At 47.9% G+C, this 14,653-nt stretch overlaps 1 protein-coding gene across 3 annotated transcripts in view; it reads right to left on the bottom strand.

Annotated features, from left to right (window-relative positions):
• The window catches only part of MARK4 (microtubule affinity regulating kinase 4), a 612,664-nt gene that overhangs the window by 78,084 nt on the left and 519,927 nt on the right, over nt 1–14,653 (bottom strand). For all 3 annotated transcript variants that reach the window (XM_069644669.1, XM_069644670.1, XM_069644671.1), the window contains one exon: nt 8,326–8,429. In XM_069644669.1, the coding sequence (XP_069500770.1) occupies nt 8,326–8,429 (104 nt within the window). The remainder of the gene's footprint in view (nt 1–8,325; nt 8,430–14,653) is intronic.

Here is a 14,653-nt window from a genome sequence, read left to right as displayed (position 1 = left end):
AGGGAGGCATCCGTGGTCACAGTCACCTGGTGGGCTGGGGTCTGGAAGTCCATGCCCGCCGTCAGATGCGCGCGGGTGCCCCACCACCGTATCGCTCGTCGGAAACTCTCGTCGAGCTTGATCCTTTCCTCGAAGCTGCCCGTCGTCTGGATCCAGCGCGCATCCAGGAACTCTTGCAACGGGCGCATCCGGAGCCTGCACATGGGAATGAGGTAGATGCAGGAAGACATCATCCCGAGGAGGGACTTGATGGACCTCACCTTGGCCGCGTCGGCCACCAACATCCGTTGCACCTTGCCCAAGATGGTCCTGGTCCTCTCCTCCGACGGGGAGGCCAGAAGGGACACTGTGTCGAGCCTCGCTCCCAGAAACAGTGCGACTTGCGCGGGCACCAGGTGGGATTTGGCGTAGTTCACGGAGAATCCCAGGTCCGTGAGGAGTTGGACGGTCCTTGCCGTGTGGACCACGGCGAGCTCCCTCGTCTTGGCGCGGATGAGCCAGTCGTCCAGGTAGGGGTAGACGTGAATCCCCTCGCGGCGCAGCTGCGCCGCCACCGGTGCGAGGCACTTGGTGAAAACCCCGGGTGCCGACCGCAGTCCGAAGGGAAGGGCTTTGAACTGGTAATGACGCCCTTGGACCACGAATCTGAGGAATTTTCGGTGCCCCTTTAGGATGGGAATGTGGAAGTAGGCATCCTCCAAATCCAACGACGATAGGAAGTCTCCTTCCTCCAGCTGACCCAGGACGTGCTGGAGGGTGACCATCCGGAACTTCTGCGCCTTGATGAACTTGTTCAGGCGTCGCAGGTCCAGGATGGGGCGCCATCCTCCCGTCTTCTTCTTCACGAGGAAGTAACGCGAGTAGACTCCGGAGCCCCGAAGCCTCTTTGGGACGAGTTCGATGGCGCCCTTTCTGAGCATCGCCTTTACCTCCAGGAGAAGTTGAGGGACGTGAAGTTCTTTCCTGGCCACGGGGGGGACGCGCGGGCACCTTCTTTGAAACTCGAGCGCGTGGCCCCGGGCCAGGGCGTCCAGCGCCCAACGGTCGGTGGAGATGGACTCCCACACGCTGACGAAGCCCGCCAGCCGGCCTCCCACCGGGGTGCTTCGGTGGGGGCCCGACCCCACGGCCGGTTCAATCCTGCTTGGACGCGGCCTTGCCGCCTTGGCCTCCTTGGCGACGACGGCGGGGGCCGCCAGACTTGCCTCGTCCTCTGTAGGCCTCTTGCGACGACGAGCGGGCCGCTTGACGGTAGGAAGCGAAACCGCCGCCGGAACCTTTGGAGGCGCCCTTGCCTCCGCCGCTCCGAAAGGGCGTCCGCCGTTGCTGCAGTACTCCAAGGGCCCGGGCCGTCTCAGTATCCGCCTTGATGGCCTGAAGGGAATCGTCCACTGTCTTCCCAAACAGGTTGTTCCCGTCGAAGGGCATGTCCAGGACCCTGGTCTGGACGTCCTGCCGAAAGTCCGTAGCCTTGAGCCATCCGCGACGTCGAAGGCAAACGCCGTTGCCCATCTGGCGGAACCCAGTGTCGGCGATGTCCGTCGCCACGGTGATGGCGTGGTCCGAGGCCACCTCACCTTCCTGCAGGATCTCAAGGGCCTCCGCCCTCTTGTCGTCCGGCAGAAAATCCAGCAGGGGAGCTATCTTGTACCAGAGTTCCCTGTCGTAGCGGGCCACGATAGCCAAGGCGTTGGCCGCTTTAATCGTCGTCGCCGCCGACGAGATGACTCTGCGTCCCATGGCATCCAATTTCTTTCCCTCGCCGTCCGGCGGGGAAGTCGACGTGGAGGCCGCACCCCCCCCCGCTTTCTTCCTGGCTGCCGCGGAGACGACGGAGTCCGGGGTAGGCTGCGCCCGGAGGCATAGGGGGGCCGAGTCCGGGTCCCGGTACTTTTTCTCGTACCGGTCTCTTTTCGCTGGCGTCGTGGAAGGGTTCTTGAGGAGGGAAAGGCCCTCATCCCAAATGTCGTCCAACAGAGGCACTGCGAGGACCGTCTTCCTCTTGGTCTCGCGCCGTTGGTAAAGGAAGCCTTCCTTTTTCTTCTCCTCAGGGCAGAGTTGGAAAAGCTCGGATGCCCTGGCGATCATTGAGTGGAACGATCCAATCTCGTCGGGCGGAGAAGCCCTGGTGGGAGGCGACGACGGAAAATCCTCGTCGTATGCCTCGTCGTCCGTACCCGTCGCTGCCGTGTCAGTCCCCGTATCATCCCCTCGGGTGGACGGGGAGGAGGGCTGGACGGGGCGCGACGGTTGAAAAGGAGGCGGTGGATGGATCCTTCTTTTCTTGGTAGGGGGAACACCAGAAGGTCCCGGTTCTGGATCCCCCGACGGGAGAGGTTCCTCCGTCGGTAACGGTAGTCTCGTCCTTATCTCGGAGCATAAGGACTGTATAGCCAACAAAATGGCCGCTGAGTTGTCTTGCGGCGCTGGCAGAGGGGAATCCGACGGGCGAGCAGGGGCCCCGTCGGTATCCTCGACGATGTCGTCGTCGTCACCTGCGTCGGGGCCCATTCCGACGGGCTGGTCTTGTTCCACGCCTAGGCCGTGGCTTAAGACCTCGATCAGTTCCTCTTCTGAGGTTGAGGCCGAATCTACGACGACGCCCTGCCCCCCCTTCTTCCCCACGGAGGGTTTCACGGGGGTCCTATCGATGGGCACGAAAGAAGACTCCCTCCGAGGAGGCAGGGAGATTCTGGGCCCCGAGGCCGCCACCACTGGTGCAGCCTCCACAGGCTGGGCCAGGGCCGCCGCGACCGTTTCGATAGAGGGCTTGGTCGAATGGATCAAGGCCTTCACCACCTTAGGTGCGCTCACCGCCTTATCCTTGAGGGAGGGGGCACTGCCACGCTCCTCCTCTGCCTTAGAGCTCGACCGGGGTCTCTCCAGGAGCTTCGCCGGGTGCTCGGCCTTCCTCTTACCCGACCCAGAGCGTTGGCTCGTGGTTGATGGTGCCGGGGAGGGTGCGCCCTGCCTGGCGCCCGTAGAGCCCGACCGTTCGGCGCTCCCGGTGCCAGCGGACTCGCGGTGCTTGGCCTTATGTTGGGCCCCCGTCGCCGGGGCGCCCTCAAAGGTCTTAGAAGACCGCTCAGATTTCTTCTTCTTCTCGCCAGACGGGCTCTTACCCTCCAGCCAGCTGGCGAGACGTTGATGGCGGTCCTTCATGGTCCGTTCCGACATGTTGCCGCAAAACGCACAGTCCTTCTCCACGTGCGTCTTGTCCCCATGAAGGCAGTAAAGGCAGAAAGAGTGTTCGTCCTCCTTGAAGACGTTCTGCAGCTGGCATCCAGGGCAGGCCCTGAACAGCTTTCCGGGCGTCGAGCTTCCCTTCTCCTGGGCCATCTCCGAGACCGGGCCTGAGAAGCTTCTGGAGTCCTCCGAAGTGTAGCTCGACGAAATCTTCACCCTTGAGGGGCACAGATGAATCCGACACGGGTCCCCGTTGATCGGATGTAGGATCGGTGGAGCTTGAGGCTCTTTTGACCGAAAGAATCGAAGTTTTTGTGAAAAAGCGCGAAAAAATAGCACTAACGCTCGAGAGCAATAGCACGAGGATCCCAACACATGAACGTGCGGTAAAAATCTGAAGATGGCTGCCAGAGGCGGTGCTTAGGTAGAGGGCAGTCATTGGCTGTGGTCAGTATGACGCAGAGACCAGTGATTGGTTATTACTACGAAAGACAGATCAGAAACGAAACTGATACTGGTTTTTTTCTTTACCGAGGATTCCCAGCCTGACGACGGGGAATATTCATGAGCATGTGAATCCATGCCAGACCCCATGCTGGAGAAATAATATTACACTACTGGAGCTTTTTCCAATCTGGGTAGCATTGTGTGCATGGGAGACAAAGCTTAACAGCAAGGATTTAAATGTATGGTCAGATAACATGGCAGTAGTGCATGTGATAAATAACGGAAACGCTGCCTGCCCGCTGGTATTGGAACTAATGAGGGCAATAACTCTGGCTTGTCTGAGTAACAATGTTAACATAAGGGCGAGACACATCGCCGGTGAAGCAAATATGGTCGCTGATGCCTTGTCTCGCTTTCAGTGGCACAGGTTCAGAGAATTGCGGCCGGATGCAAGAAGGATGAAAACGCCCACGCCAAAGAAGGCATGGGTACCACTGAAAGCTTGGCAAAAAGGTCGGTTAGCCACAAGGTTAACTCAGAGGAGGAGGAAAATCCACAAGAACAAGTTATAGAGAGATTGGCCAGAAATGCCATAACGTACAAAACTGGTGAGCAATATAAAAAGCATGTGAATAATGTGTTGAAAGAATCAGGAGCGAAGGAGGTGGGTGAGATCACAGTTTTGTGTGACTTTTTGGGGAATGCATTTACACAAGGAAGGAAGAAAAGCTGGGCGGCAGCACATTTGGCCGCAGTCGCTTATACGGCAAAAATTGCTGGGTTAGCAGACCCAACAACGAGCCCGCGGTTAAAATACGCAATGAAGGGGTGGGCTAGGTTAGAGGGCAAGAAACCAGACAACAGGAGGCCCCTGAATTTTTTGAAAGTAATAAAATTGCTACAATTATTGCATAGCACATGTAGCGACGGCTATGAGAGTATGTTGTTCAGGGCAGCATTCGCATTGGCATATTACGGGGCATTCAGGGTCAGGGAGCTCGTAGCAAGTAATACAATAACAGGTAACGGGCTAGCGAGGAGTGACGTCAGCATAGGTTCAAAGGGTATGTCAATATTACTAAGAAAATCAAAAACGGACCAAGGAGGGAAAGAGCGAACAATTGAGCTAAATTGTATTAAGGAAAGGGACCACTGCCCCAGATGCATTACCGAGCAGTTTCTCAAGGTTCGACCTGATGTCGGGGGGCAACTACTGATACATAGGGACGGCAAGGCCCTCAGCAGGTATCAATTTCAAGCCGTACTAAAGAAAACCATAGCTAAAGCAGGATGGGACGCAGCCGAGTTTGGGACCCACTCCTTCCGGATAGGGGCAGCCACCTCTGCATGGGCAGGGGGGCTAGGGGCGAAAGGGGTAAAGAAAATTGGGGGGTGGAAGTCACAATGTTTCAAAAAGTATGTGCGAGAGTATTTGATATAATACATCTCCCATCCATCCATGCAGATGATACCCCCTACAAGTCAGCATGGATAGTCGGCCATTCATTCGTGACACGAGCAGGCAGATGGATCGAGGAATTCAGAGAAGGCTTACATTTTGAACGGACAATAACTTCACGGTGGGGTCTCCCAGGCATGCATTGGGAGGACATCCACGATCGGCTCTCGGACCTGATCGGGTTCAGGGATCCTCCTGAATACCTGGTCATCCACTTAGGGGGAAATGACTTGGTTAAAACAAATAGGGGCGAGCTGATGCGCAGCATATGCGAGTCATTAAGGGCAATAGCCCACTGTTGGTGGAATGCCGAAATTTTCATGTCCGAAATAATTACCCGCAGAATTTGGTATGGGGCACGCAGACGGCAGGCCATTGAGACGGCACGGAAAAAGCTAAACAAAGCTGTAGAGAAATACTGTAGGAGCACGGGGCTACACTTCATAAAACATGGGCTGTCTCAAAATGACCCCGAGTGGTTCCATCAGGACGGGGTGCACTTATCCAATAAAGGGTTGGGCAGATTTACGGATAACATCTTTCAAGCATTAGCAGCACGGGGATGCAAATAGTTCGCTTTTTGGGGGGACCTGAGCGGGTTTTAGCAACACCCGCTCAGGCGTGGCGGCACGTGTCCAGGAAGGGATGCCACAGGGCAACGAAAATTAGCCTAAGGAAAGGCTCGGCATCCATAACCACTGGACACGAGGTGCCCAAAAGCGATTGATAATGATATGTGGCTGTCATGTTTATTGTATGGCATTATTTTCTGTAGAAAATAAAAAGGCCTACGGCCACAATTTTTTCCACAAAGCAAAAACACCTGGAATATCATTTCATTGTCTATCTCAGGTGACAGGTGTTAGGTGCAAGACCAGGGGGGGGGAGCCCACACTACTCAGCCTAAAAACTGCAGGAACATTACAGATGCAGGAAACTCATCTATTAGAGCTCTGTCCAGGCTCTGTGGTGCAAAATACATGTAAACCTCTACATTTGCCTATGGATTGCACAAACGTAAGTGACTTCACAGAAAAGGACATTGCAAGGAGCATCATCAGTCTGGTATTTGAAGGCACCATGGAGGTGACTTTAGAATAAGTTGCCAGAAGTAAAGCCAAGTGGCAACTTTGTGATGCAACATACCTACACTGTACTATTATTATAATTGGAGCAACTCTATATGAAGAAACCTGGAGTTGAGAGCGGACCAAGGCTATTGTAGTGGGAACCTGCTGGGTGTGGAAGCCAGCATGGAATACTGCGTGAGGTTTGAGTGCGAGTATTCCGAGGGGACCCCGACAGAGAGGCTAAGTGAAGAGTAGCCTGCGTGCCGGAGCCTGATATTCCTACTTCCCAATGGCCTGCAGAGTGATGCGCAAGAACAATAAAAAGAGGACTTAACGGTTGAGTACTGCTGACTCTGTGTCCATCTTTTCACCCCAGAACATCTATCCATCAAAATGCGGGTTTGTGTGAAATTGCTAAATTGGTCTGCTTAGAAGGAGCCACCATCGCACGTGCAGGATTTCGATGGAGCGTCGCACATACCCACAGTACCACACCTAGTGTGGGCAATGCTTAATATTCGTTTCCTCACGCACAAAAAGTTATATAGCCCGAACAGTTTTTTTTTATTTTTTAAAGATGTTTGAAATTGTTGCAATACCACCCCCAAGGACTAGGCACAGGACTACAAATAACCAACATTCATACAGCTATACATTTGTGAAATTGTGCTTTTGAAATTAGTCGATAATGAGGCAGGTGTTATGAAAACATACTAACCCGAGCCATTTCTAACATTATTAATCTACAATCTTCCAGGTGGGCGTAAAAAGTATTGTACGGTGCTGACGCCTGATCTTGAGGTTAGGTAGAACCAAAAAGTAGGGAAAACCTTACCTTTTTCTGCAATACAACATTTGCTGTAGAGTCCAACAGAAATGCTAATGTAGAAATCGTCACATGAACCGACCAGCCTTTCCCAATCTTACCCATTCCCCTGCAGCACCTACCCGTTACTACCAGTACTTCAGCTCTACGGTCACACTTCAACATTACCTGATAACCTACAATCCACCTGCATTGGCCCTGCGAGGTTACCCGACCTATAACTATATCTTCCGATTTATGTTGTTTTTCAATATATTAACCCAAAAGGCACACGCCTCCTGCAACTTGTGATGCTGTGGAAAAAGCATCCCCCCACATTGTGAAATTCACCCAACCAATGCAGATCTCGGATACCACTGCCGTAAGCGGACAACTTGGGCTTGCAACCCCCATCACATGCGGTCTAATCCTTGGGAATACCTCATACCGCTGGATTGTACCCATGGCTTCTAATGTTCTCCCAGGCACTTTGAAGTAGACCCTCCCACGAGTTTGACCTTACAACGCCCCAGATAAATAACCATGAAAAGAAGCTCCTTGTGGGAGATTGTGTTGTGTAGGGTGCAGGGTCGGCTTTGCTTCATGAATTGGGGAAAGCCCGACTAGCCTGGGGCACTCAGTGGCATTAAAGAGTATGTTACAGCGCTGTAGAGTTCACATCCATCGATGTCACCTTCCCTCGTCCCATCCATCCACGGATCAGCAACTGCATCAGACCCAGTGGGGCCAGACATCTGCCTATGACCTCATCCTACAACGCCAATCAGGCACAGAGCCTTGGAACATGGCCCATATCCCACCAACACAACCAAATGCTTAAGTTTTGCTTCCCAACATATGTTTTATGTTATTCTAGATGTTTAAAATATAACATTTTATTTTGTACTCCCACAAAGTCTGTTGGCTTCATGCGATTAATACAAAACACAACTCAAACACCACCAGTGTTTGGAGTCTTGGTGCATGTTTATTTATTCGCATTTTTAAATCACTCACACAGCCCGTGGGTATCGAGGCGCTGTTACAGGAATGGTTGCATAATTGTTTTTTTGTCTTAGTTGCGTATTTATAACAAGCTTAAATACCCAGAGGTTTCTAAGCGTGGACCCGGGGATCGAACCTGTGTTGCTTCGTGTTGTCTTGCTTCCAAGGCGAACACGCTGCCGCCGAGCTAACCGCCCGGGACGAATGTGCTTACCCGTACTCAACCACACGGGTATCCCTCACAACAAAACGCCCATCATTGCATTCACAATCTCTGACCATCCTTCAGGCCTCTCCCCACTCATCCATGGCCCCCACACTATGACAGGGTATCCGATTGTTGGCCAGAATACCTGTTTTCCTTGCCATTCTGTAACAGTGAGTTGCGATCAAGGCCGGGGCGCTCTGTACACACATACGTATTCCGTCGGGTCATCACACTCGGTGGGATGTTGTTCTGCAAGAAAAGAGAACAAAGTATAAGGCGACGTCAACATGATGAGAACACCACAAGGATCAATGGACCATGACATCGGGCACATCAACACTTGCCAGCAACATAATGCCAGAACAGAGGCCTTCCCACTGCCAATATCGAGCTATCTAGACATTGCCGCTTTCCTTTACCAGCACAATGTGAGGTGAACACTGAGCTGCTAATCATTACCAGCACTGTACGATCAGAGCGCGGTCTTACATTACGCACAATGCATGACCAGAACATGGGTCCCTCGCTTCGCCAGCATTGTCAGAATGGGAGCGGAGCACTTCTGCAGACAAAAGGACCACAACATTCCAAATCATCTTTTAGAGACTGAAAGAGGACAACATATGTAGCTTACAACTATGCAACAATCCTACGGGAGCCAACAATGGAGAAAAAAAAAGAATCTATTCCCCTCCTGAATTGTGCCCATTTATAAAACTGTCAAAAGGCAATTGAGGTGAGGTGGGTGGAGGATGCTAGTGGGCAAAGGGAGAGGGGATAACCTGCCTATAGTGTCCCCAGTCTCAGCAAGGGAACATATAAAAGATTAAGCAGGGCAGATCTGTTCATTCTTGTGCTTAAGGGTGTGTGCATACCACCTAGCTTATTTCCAGGAAGAACCTACTGCCACTGGGTGGTGTGACAGACCAGAAGAAGTCGGATGACAGACATTTCTTAGGCTTAGCATTGAAATAGCAAAATACATCACTAAGGGAATGATCCCTAACCAAACTAAGGGTGCTCGTCTGTCGTCAAAATTCCAAATCAAATGCCCAAAGTCTACTTCTACCTACATTTTTCTCCTAAAAAGGCACTTTAGTGGGTTGCGCTTCTGGTATAAACATTATAGACACACATTGTTGTTTTTCCATGAAATATATTTATTTTGTGTGTTCTTGTTCATATTTTCATTACACAATTGACATTTTCATTCTTGATTGCATTAACTTCCATGCAACTCTTAATTTCAATTTTGCTTATTCCATTCCTTATTTACAAATATATTTCTCTTGCATAGTTATCCATTTTTTCTAAAATTGCTCTGATTTACATACAATTCGAGGTTTAGGTTTTCAACTTTCATTCCTTGTATTTAGATTTATTTCTCTTTTTTTATAACAAATGAAAAATTATTAGACTGAGATGGAAAAAAGGCCACGAAAGGCAGGATAAATAGCATGGGCAAAAAGTGAGCTGAACAGATTTTACAATTTTAAATATATAAACAAAGACAATTTGGTCATGCAATATAAATAGTATTTCACAAATACAATTGTTGCAGCATTTCTATAACATCTATTTCACTCCAACTCTGATCTGTATACGTGTACAGAAATCTCACTGTTATAGCCAATAGGCCATCTCATGTTCTGAATTCAGGCCGAAGTGGCAAGTGTCTAGGGTACATATCCATTTTGCTTCCCTCCTTCTTAACAAGAGTCCTCTGTTTCCTCCTCTCTCTGGTGTGTCAACTCTTTCTAGGCCCAGACATTTTATTTTTTTGATTTCTGTTAATTGGTGTTCTTGATTGTAGTGTATTGCCATCGGATATCTTGTGTCTATTTGTGATTGCTCGCAGATGTTCTTGAAGTCTTATTTTTAACGGTCTGATGGTACTTCCAACATACCTTTTCCCACTGATGCAAGTAATCGCATAAATTACAAACTTCGTGTTGCAGTTGACGTATTGTTCAATTTATTGGGATCTTCCAATCGGTTGCATGATCTCTTTTGTTCCATTTTCTTTTTGAATACAAATTGCACAATGTCCACAGCTGTGGGTTGCTGTTGGTGCCGGCACTTTTAGAAATGGACTTAGACTATCAGTTCTATCTTCTTTAAGATAGCTAGGGCTGTTGTTTCAAAGTTGGTGCTCTTCAACAGATTATCCTTGGTTAAGATTCTATACATTGTTTGATTGTTTCGTCAGTTTGTAAAATGTTCCAATGTTTTTTCAGAAGCTTATTTAGTACAAATGCTTCACTATTATAAGTCGTGATGAAGTTTACTTTTGTCTGTTTGCTTTTCAATTTTGGTTTGTCCGTTAACAAATTTGTTCTTGGTATTTTTCCAGCTTTTCTTATTGCTCTATCCACTTCTTCCGTTTTGTAACCTCTCTTTATAAACTTTTCTTAAGATTTGATACATGTTCTTCATATTTCTCTTTAGAACTACAGTTCTGCTTTGTTCTCAATATTTCCCCATAGGGTATATTCTTAATTATATGTCTAGCATGGTTAATTTCAGCATGTAGAACCTTACTGACGGCAGTAGGTTTAATATAAAGATCTGTCAATATTTATTCTCCATCTGTGTAAATTTGTAGATCCAGAAACTCAATACTCTCTGGGCTTGTTTTGTCTGTGAATTTGATACTATAGTTATTAGTATTCAGATATCTTATGTAGTCTTGCAATTTGTTTGTATCTCCATTCCATATCATCAATACATCGATGTATCGGGCCCAGTATACAATGTATCTTTCTTTGAATGCTAAGTGTTGCCATGAACAGGTTGGCGCAGGTAGGCGCAAATTTTGCCCCCATCGCCGTACCCTGTTCTTGTCTGTAAATAACTATTAAACAAAGATATTATTTGTTAATGCAAAATGTAACTTTTCCAAATTCATTTTATTTTGTTGAAAAAATGAGATCGACCTTGTTTTCAAAAAATATTCTGTTTCCATCCCTTTGAGGTGCTCTATACTAGTGTAAAGAGACACCACATCTAGAGTTACAAAGAGAACATTTCTTTCCCATGGTATTTCTTACATCTGTTGTATCACATGTTTACTGTCTCTCAATTATGATGCCAAATTTGTTTTGCGAGTGGCTGTAAATGGAGATCTATGTATTGTGAAGCTCTCTCTGTTAGAGAGCCTATCCCATTGATTATGGGTCTGCATGATGGAAAAGTCTCACATTTTAATGAATATTTGGTAAAAAAATAAATAATAGACATTATTGGGTATGTGTTGTCTAAATAGTTATATTCTTCCTCTGAGAGTAGGCCCATTTCTTCCCAATTCTTGATCATTAAGTGCCATTGTGACTGAAGTTCTTTCATAGGGTTCTTCTGAAGTATTCAATGACATTTAGTATCACTCAGATGTTTATTTCCTTCTGCTATATAATTTTTTTCTTTTTCCCCCCTTTATCTGCAGATTTGGTTACCCATTGTTGATTTCTTGCAAGGGATTCTATTGCTTTGGATTCAGTTAACGAGCGGTTGTGCTTCAATTTGGAGGATTTGTTTTTAAGGTAGTTCTGTCTTAAGTCTTCACTGACCGCTTTCTGAAAGATGTTCATCACATTATTTTCTGTCATTCTTGGTGTGAATTTGGATTTCAGTTCAAAGTTTGTTTCTTCTTTTTGCAAAGGATTGATGTTCCGTTCTTCCATAAACATTTGTTGTATAATTTTCTTCTGCGAGATTCATAATATTTAAAGTCCCTTCTACTATTTCCACTGTAAGCAGTGAAATGTCTTGTTCTGTCTTTCTTTTTTATTCATAAATTCAGCGAAATATTTTGATTAGTTCAAGTTTCCTGCAGAATTTGAACAAATCCACTTGTGTATGAAAGTAATCTGCTTTATTTGAAGGGCTATAGTTCTACCCAACTCTACCACTAGAACTAATATCTAAAGCTGGCCAGAATATACATCTTCTGGCACCTTCGCTCTTTCCTGGTTTCCTGGGCTTCGTTTCAGAGTTATTTCAATTGCAACCAGCTCTAGAACTTAAACCAACTCAGTAGCGTATATATATCCGGGTTTACAAATTCACTTCATGAGCTTTGCAGCTCGTGGTACAGATTTATAAGTTGAATATCTCAGAGTTTGTGAGTCCTCAATATCCTTCTGACACTCTTTCTGTATATAATCTTTTACACTTCTTCCTTTTATTTTGAGTCCTTCAGACTCTTTCCATTTGACTGTTGGGGTTCAGTATACCCCTGTTAAAGGTCTAGCAACACCAATCCTGGGGCCTTCCCCCTAGGATTCCCCTCACCTTCTCTGGGATTGTTCCTTGTTTAAATCAGAAGGTATCGCAAAAGTCTCTTCATCATAGTTCCAGCGTTCATGAGATTTAGCAGCACTACTCCTGGGGCCTCTCTCCTGTTGTCCTATTGCTTTCCCTGGGAGTGGTACTTACGCTTAAATCTGAGGGTTTCTCAAAGACTTAGTAATAGATACCAGTATTCATAAGGTGTAGTACCATCCCTCCTGTGGCCCCTAACCTGGTTTCTCTTTTCGTTCTCAGGGATTGGTACTTTAACTTAATTCACATGGGTTCTCAAAGTCTCTTAATAGATTCCAGTGTTCATCACCTCTTATACTTGGCAACTTTCTTGGTGCTTCACAATATATAGGTATGTGCTTTCTCCAGGACCCAGTCAATATTGCAGTTCATTTCATGTAAAACATAGTCCCTGTTGCCTCTCCCTCTCTTTATCCACCCTGGTACCTTCACTTGATATGGGTGGATTTACAAGGCTTGCCATCTGGCGGATTTGCCTCCTCTAGGCTCTGTCTTCTCTGCACCAGTGCAGAGTCGCTCTCGGCTTCACGTTATGTCTGCGTGCTTGGCATAGGTCTGCCAACAGGCAGTTTCCAATTTGTTGATCACGCCTCGGGCCCTCCATAGCTTTCCCCTGGTTACGCCACCACATAGGACGGTCTCCAGGAATTCATCCTGACAGCGTTTTCCCCACTGTTAGTTACGCCGGTCCTCTTGCGTCGTCCTATGGTGTTCTCTCCCTCGCGGGTTACCGCATGCTCCACCCCTCCAAAACATGACTATGTCAGAGGGATTCCCCTGTGTATGGCTCTCCCTCGCTCGCTTCACAATCAGTTTGTCGCTATACACGTCCCTGTTCAAAGGGGCGTTTTGTTTTCTTTCAGGTGCATTTGATCCAGCATTACACCCAGCTAGAAATGTGAATGTTAGCATGTGCCACACTTAGATGAATTTAGATGGAATGCTTAACTTTAGCCTCCGTCACACCCAGCTAGAAATGTGAATGCTAGCATGTGTCACTCCTAGAGGGAATTCTTAACTTCAGCCTGCGTTGCATCTAGATAGGATAATGAAGATTAACAAGTGCCATACTCAGATGGAATAGTGAATGATAGCAAGCATCACACCTAGACATAATTGCAAGGACAGCAATGCCAATTTAACCGATCCACTAACAACTTCACCCCTCTGCATACACCTCTCAAACTAACAACCACAAACCTACAGCACAGCAATCCGCACAAACTTCACTACACTGCAACAACAAGATAAACCACACAGACTCACACAACAGCACACAATGACTACTGACCGTAAAACACCCCAAGCCTAGCCAACGGACCCAACGGGCTGAGGCTGCCAACAGCACATCCCTGCTCTCTTGTGCTTTTCCACCCTACTCCCACTAACTCACCCCGCTTCCCTTTTCAGAGCTGCCAGAGTGCCAGGGGACCACTCCATGGTGATAGTGCGCGGTATAAATATCCTTTAACATTAACATCTGAAGCCAATGGAGAGGAAGGTACATTACTTGTTATTACAGGCAATTACATATAAGCAGATAGGGTTGTTTGCATAGGGAGTGTCATGTGTGAATGAAAGTCCTTGTCCCCTAGAGGGGAGTCCCTCCCAGTGATGTCCCACTTGCCCAGACCCCTGGAGAGTGTCTTGCTAAGCGGGCTCACATCCCTAGCCTCACAGAGGGTGGCTCCCTCCTGGGGGGAACTAGACGAATGCTCTCGATTTGTCACAGTGGGTAGGGTAGTTTGGCCTCATAAAAGAGCAAGACCTGCCAGGACAAAATATCCTGTGCCCTGGACACCTTAGCACAGCTTGCAGGACAAGCTAAATCTCAGAACCTAGTCCTCCTGGTTCCGTCTCAGTGAAGGAGTTGCAAGGACGTCATACTGGAAAATCAACATCCATCGACAAAAATAATCCCCACAAAAGATGTCCTAGTGGAATATATTCAAGCTACTGACAACACACATTTGCCCACTTCAGAAGGCATTCTTTCAGACCAGTTGCCCTAGAACGACCTATACATGCTCATCCGAAACCAACACATGCACTTCATTCAAAAATCGTACAACCTTACATCTACTCTCAGGCCTCAACATCCAAATGAACCAAACTATCCCTTGTCCAAACGACACTACTCGACCTCTTGTCCA

The sequence above is a fragment of the Ambystoma mexicanum genome, chromosome 2p, assembly GCF_040938575.1.
Source record: "Ambystoma mexicanum isolate Mex_15411 chromosome 2p, UKY_AmexF1_1, whole genome shotgun sequence".
Taxonomy (NCBI): domain Eukaryota; kingdom Metazoa; phylum Chordata; class Amphibia; order Caudata; family Ambystomatidae; genus Ambystoma; species Ambystoma mexicanum.
Note: the sequence above shows the minus strand (reverse complement) of the source record. Positions and strands in the feature narration are given on the sequence as shown.